Source organism: Tachysurus vachellii, chromosome 13 (assembly GCF_030014155.1).
Source record: "Tachysurus vachellii isolate PV-2020 chromosome 13, HZAU_Pvac_v1, whole genome shotgun sequence".
Lineage (NCBI taxonomy): Eukaryota > Metazoa > Chordata > Actinopteri > Siluriformes > Bagridae > Tachysurus > Tachysurus vachellii.
Window position 1 is genome coordinate 1,582,501 of NC_083472.1, and position 6,730 is coordinate 1,589,230.

General features: G+C 39.6%; 1 protein-coding gene across 2 annotated transcripts in view; it reads right to left on the bottom strand.

Moving 5' to 3' along the window:
• ca5a (carbonic anhydrase Va) overlaps window positions 1-5,963 on the bottom strand; it is a 16,099-nt gene extending 10,136 nt beyond the window's left edge. Inside the window, exons 1-3 of one of the 2 annotated variants that reach the window (XM_060884547.1) lie at window positions 5,635-5,963; window positions 1,465-1,662; window positions 1,013-1,131 (exon numbers count right to left, since the gene is read on the bottom strand). In XM_060884547.1, the coding sequence (XP_060740530.1) occupies window positions 1,013-1,131; window positions 1,465-1,662; window positions 5,635-5,764 (447 nt within the window). In that variant the 5' untranslated portion in view covers window positions 5,765-5,963. Of the gene's footprint in view, window positions 1-1,012; window positions 1,132-1,464; window positions 1,663-1,740; window positions 3,086-5,634 lie in introns of those variants that run through there. The other variant, XM_060884548.1, reaches the window with a different exon arrangement.
• Window positions 5,964-6,730: the final 767 nt, after the last annotated feature.

The following is a 6,730-nucleotide window of genomic DNA, read 5'->3' on the forward strand; positions in this document are numbered from 1 at the left end:
CACACACAGACACGCACAGACACACGCAGACACGCACGCACACACACACAGACACGCACGCACACACACACACAGACACGCGCACACACACACACGCACACACAGACACGCACACACACATACAGACATGCACACACACAGACACGCACACACACACGCACACACACAGACAGACACGCACAGACACACAAACACAGACACACACACAGACGCACACACAGACGCACACACAGACATGCACACACACAGACACGCACACACACAGATGCACACACACACGGACACGCACACACACACAGACGCACACACACACACGCACACACAGACACGCACAGACACACAGACACACAGAGACACACACACAGAGACACACACACAGAGACACACACACAGAGACACACACACAGAGACACACACACAGAGACACAGAGACACAGACAGACACACACACAGACACACACACAGACACACACACACACACAGACAGACACACACACACAGACACACACACAGACACACACACAGACACACAGACAGACACACACACAGACACACACACAGACACACACACAGACACACACACAGACACACAGACAAACTCTGGCACACTGTATTAGGTAAATAATGACTTCAGGGTGATAACAGTAACTCCACTTCATCACACCATCATGACACTTATTAGTTTCCTATAACAGCATGCCACAATGTATAGGTTTAATTAATAAACCCACTGTATAAACATATTCTCTCTCTCTCTCTCTCTCACACACACACACTGCTACCTCACCTCGGTTGATTCATTTCCTAATTAAAGTGTTTCATTCCTTTGATAACACAGCAAACTAGCCTTTTTAAAAAAATGTAAAAAATTTAAATCATTAAAGATCATTAATGATAAAGAAACAATAACCAGCGCCTTAATATAAACCTGTGATCTGTAGACGCTCTACTGTCCGATCTGCTCTCATTAATCAACACCTTCTGTCCAATCAGAATCCACAACAGTCATTACCTCAGCGGGGTAAAGGTGGCGGTCCACAGTGTGTTCAGAGCCCCAGCTGTTATTCTCACCCCAGTGGAAATGAAACTGACACAACCTGAACTGATCCTCCAGGGGACCGCCACGTAGTGCTGTATATCACACACACACACACACACACACACACACACACAAAGATTACTACAGCTAAATGATGACACTGTCCAAGCTTTAATCTTAACAGATACTAAGAAATCATTATCATCATTATTTATTAATATTTATTACTATTATTGATCTTCAAATGTTCACGGTAACATCAAAACAATCAGCTCTTTACCTCTAATCTCTTACAGGATGTGATTAATTTAACACGCAGCTGGTATTAGTTACTAATGGTGTTAGTATTAGTTATTTGTAGATGATATCAGTGGCATTAAAATGAACTAAACCAACAAGAACATGAATAACGGATGTGCTCTTACTGGACTTGTCTGTCGTGTCGTCGTACTCGACTAGGAAGGAATATCCGTTGTTCCAGATCTGTTGGCAGGTTCTGGGTTCGTACTGCGTAACAAGCGGCTTAAGGTTCGGGTCGAAGATGCTTTTACGCAGACTGAGGTCGATGGGAGACTGGCGGTCTCCTCCTGGCACTTCCAGTGGCTCCTGCCACATCGGATGCACTGAGGGGAGATAAAGTTACGTAAATAAATAAATATATAGAGAAGGAGGATCAAACAAAACATCAAACATCCACCTACTGTTTTTAATGTGTTCTGCTGCCTCGCACGCTGTGTGGCAAGTCATTTTACAAATAAATCTTCGGCGAAGTGGGCGAGAAGGACGACTTGGTCTTAAACGTGCCACGAGTGAAATCAGGAAAAAAAAAAAAAGGAAACTTCTCTCGAGGATGTGACTCACGAAGGATCGAATACAGAAGTAAGGCACGTCATCTGAATGTGGTGAGAGGAAAAAGAAAAAAAAAAAAAAAAGCCTTGGCTTTGCAGCAGTAATTCAATCTGCCTGAATATTCATTTCCATTGAAAGAACTTTCTCGGCAGAGGTGTTCCTTGGAGACAAAAAAGGTTTAGGAAAAACGCGTACGCTCGAACATGTCCTCTCCGCCGAGACATGTGACCGTCGCCGTCGTGCTTATATGGTCGCATGTGACCGTAGCGTTCAGCAGGCGGCTCACTGAATTAAATGTAAGCCACAGGAATGTGAACACGAAGGCTTTTCTTTTTAAAAAACAAGGTCATTGGCCAAACAGTTGACGCTGTAATTCCTCTAAGACACATCAAGGACCAGCAGGACAAAAATTACTACCTTTTACAAATTACAGCGTGCTTTACAGTCAGCCAAGACCTTCAATTAAAAAACCTGTTCTACAAATAGTGCACAAATAACCGGGACTCTTCATTTCCAAACAATGAGCTGTTACTATAGAAACGGTAACATATCACGCCTGCTTTAACAAATGCACGCTACTGCCAGGGCTGAACACCGTCTGACCATAAAAATCCAAAGTTCCACAGCGTTGGTGTAAAAAAAACACTCGTTTTTGATGTGGATTAGGAGACGGTGGAACTTCATGTCATCTATAAACATGCACAAATCTTTTGCGTCTAGCTGAACGTCAACAACGTTAGTGTCAATTTTCTTAAACACAAGAAGCAGAACTGGAACATGTATCATGAGGTCTTTATTTTGGGTGATTTTACAGGTCTACCAATTCTACAGCTTCAAAGATGCGTTAACTAAACTCTCATTAATGTATTTCAGACTAGCATTTTTTCCAGCCCAGAAACGAGATTTGGGCCCAAATGAAACACCTTCACTGGCTTTTTTTCCTTAAGCCTCTGGAATCTGAGTTGTCTCCGAACATTTTGTTATATATTTGATATGATTTCAGCAAAACCTAAAAAAAAAAAACTGTTTTCAGCTTTACATGCAACAGAACCCAAAGTTGTTCAACACTATAATTATCTATAAAAAAAAGTGCAGAGATACAGGAGTTTTTTTGTTTTTTAGTCTAACCAGTATTTTGTTGTTTGTTATAAAACGACATCTTTTGAAAGTAATAAACGAGGAAACGTTACGAACTTTATTAATGCTGATAGAGCAGGGGGGCACGGTGGCTTAGTGGTTAGCACGTTCGCCTCACACCTCCAGGGTCGGAGTTCGATTCCCACCTCCACCTTGTGGGTGTGGAGTTTGCATGTTCTCCCTGTGCCTCGGGGGTTTCCTCCGGGTACTCCGGTTTCCTCCCCCGGTCCAAAGACATGCATGGTAGGTTGATTGGCATCTCTGGAAAATTGTCCGTAGTGTGTGAGTGAGTGAGTGAATGAGAGTGTGTGTGTGTGCCCTGCGATGGGTTGGCACTCCGTCCAGGGTGTATCCTGCTTTGATGCCCGATGACGCCTGAGAGACGCCAGGCTCCCCGTGACCCGAGGTAGTTCAGATAAGCGGTAGAAAATGAATTAATGCTGATAGAAATAAAGACGCTGAGCTGACTCGTGAGTAGCGTAAGAACGATTATTGTCCAGTAGATGTCAGGACTGAGCTCAGAGTCGTATACTTCAATCATTTTCACTTCAAATATAATCCTGTCTCAAAAGCGTCGTCCTGCCGAGCGTTAATAAGCCTGTTTCTTTAAGGTGACTAATATGAACCGGTGGTTTTCAAACAATCTACCTCTAAAATCACCTTTTACTGCTATAGTTGTCTTGTGTTTTTATTCAGTACCAACATCAATAACAGGGTTTTAGACTCCTGACCCAGTGAACCAGCATGAGGACAAAGCAGGTCTCTGGATAAAGCTGTCTGCCAAGTGACATAAAAGTAAATATTACTTCAATTTCATTGATTTGCACAGCAGCGTTGCTACGTCCTAAACTAACCGGTGTCGAAGTAGTAAATAACTTTTCAAACTGAGATATCGGTGCTTGGTATACAGACACGAGGTGTCATATGAAAGCTCAGCTTCCGTTCTTTCTCCTGGAGCCGTTCAGAATACGACACGACACACTTTTGCACCTCATTCCACAAATAGGAAAGGACTCCGATAATTACAAACGGCTTAACTTGTAAACGCTGATTCAGCTCTATTTACAGACATCGTCCTGATAAAATAATTCAATCCAAATAATATGCGGTTTGTAAAGTAAAAACAGTGTGATACACTACAGCGTGTGTGTCATTGCTCCTTCCTGTCTTACACACTATATGGACAGCTGGCATTTATCAGCACACACAGTATCAACCTGGAGCTCATTACGACAGACGGACGCTGATATCGGACACAGGTTTCAATCAGTATCTTTGTTTATTTCCAGATAAGCTCAAAGTAATTTGCTTTGAACTTTAAAGCACGGTGTAACGCAAGGCTCGGTGCCAATCTGTGTCTCTAATGTCGACTCAACAACAAACGTGCGATGAGAGACTGCTGAAATGTTCTCACAACAAATCTGTCTGCTTTAATCATATGGCAATCAGTGATACCGGATGCTGCATAACACGAAGAAGAAATATAAAAATAAAAATTTACTATTAACGTGGTTTGATTCTGTTCCACTTAAAAAAAATGTTTTTTTTTAGTGTTTAATCAAATTTAAAGGTGGGGTCTCCGTTGTTTGAAAGCCAATGTCGACATTTGAAATCACCAAAACAAACACGCCCCTAACCCAAATGGGTCCCACCCCTGTATTGATAGCTCCGCCCACACATACATACGTAACCCAGGCGACTAATGGAAAGAAATGTGTCTTTATCATAGCTGAAGGGAAGAACAATACGATTGTAGATAAACAAACAAGCAAAAATGACACACAAGCATAATCATGTAAAGGACAAAGACATATATTAGTTCTGTGTAACAAAGCAAAACCAACGTTACTCACCTATCGAGAAGGAAAAAAGCGCCTCGGCGTCTTAAGTAAAGTTGGTCACATATTCACAGATTGGAGTTTCCTGAGTCAATAACTCCTGAGCTAAACGCTGTTACTACACAAAACACGGTTGTAGCTGCGTCTCTACATTACTACGATAGAAAAGAGGTGTTATTTGTGTAGTAACAGCGTTTAGCTCAGGAGTTATTGACTCAGGAAACTCCAATCTGTGAATATGTGACCAACTTCCTGCTCCTTCAGTTCTCTCCAGCGCTGGAAAGCTGATCCTATATTAACACGTCCTACTTCTTACCTTATCGTAAGTCTTTCTTCTCTTTCTTTCTTTGTTTTTATCCTCCATGTCAATGTTAAAACCGCTTTCTGCTAATGTCACACATGCGCACTGAACACTCTCTCCGCCCATATCGACAAGACACGCCCCTTTCTGCTCATTGGCTACACGTTAGGTTTGTTTTTGTTTTGTTTGTCGTCCCGACTCAGTTTTCTGAAGCGTTTCTCAAACAACAGAGACCCCACCTTTAATGAGCAAATGAATATGCAAATGAATCTGTGACGTCACAGTGCAACTGTCAGACTGCATTATGACGTGCGTGTGATTATTATTTGACTGCAGACATAAAAAAAATTGTTGGTAAATCAAGTAATTTTAGCTCCAAGCTGCAACAATGTGGAGTAAAAGGTTTTAGTGCATCATTTATAATTTGTCTACATAATTGAGAGTAAAAATAGGTTGTTAATGAGACTTACTTTGGGACAGAACAAATCTGCTGGAGCAGGCAGACAGGTTACAGCTGCGGACCGGAACCTTGAGCCGGACCTGCTGGACCTGCCGGACCAGGTGTGTGTGGAGGTGACGAGCTAGCAGTGTTAGCACCATGGTTAAAAACACAGCTTTCTGTTCGACTACAAGCTTCGGAATAAACGTTGAAATGATCGCCTAATATTGTTAGACGGTTAAACTACACATAGATAAAAGTAATAAAGGTATTTAATCAATATTTAATCGATATTGAGCTCTTGCATTTAAGACCGGACACTAAAACGACACCTTCCCTTAAGGCTACTGATGTTTTGGCTAACAGCAGCTCGTGAAACGTAACGTCTGACGTCAGGAACGTTTTAACCACCGATTGGTGGATCTGAAATGTGGGCGGGATTAAAAATGACAACATTGTTTTCTACAAAGTCTGGAAGTTTCCACTTTTAATGTTCTTCATGTCAAAAACCCTTAATAACATTTAGATATAAACACGGAACGTGTTCTATGTTTTTATATAGTTTATGTTGCTTTTGGAAAAATGAGCGCCGTCGACCAATCAGCTTTCAGTACTGAGGGGCGATTTTTGGCCCTGTGTGTGTATATATACACACATACATATAAAATGTATATTAATAAATATATATAAAATGTATATTAACAAATATATATAAAATGTATATTAATACATATATATAATGTATATTGTTAAATACATATAAAATGTATATTAATAATATATATAAAATGTATATTAATAAATATATATAAAATGTATATTAATACATATAAAATGTATATTAATACATATATATATAAAATGTATATTAATACATATATATGAATTAATATACATTTTATAAATATATATAAAAAATTGTATATTTATAAAATGTATATTAATAAATATTTATAAAGTGTATATTAATATATATATAATGTATGTTAATACATATGAAATTAATTTTAATATATATATATATATATAATGTATGTTAATACATATGAAATTAATTTTAATAAATACACATAAAATGTATATTAATAAATACATATAAAATGTATATTAATAAATATACAGTTAGG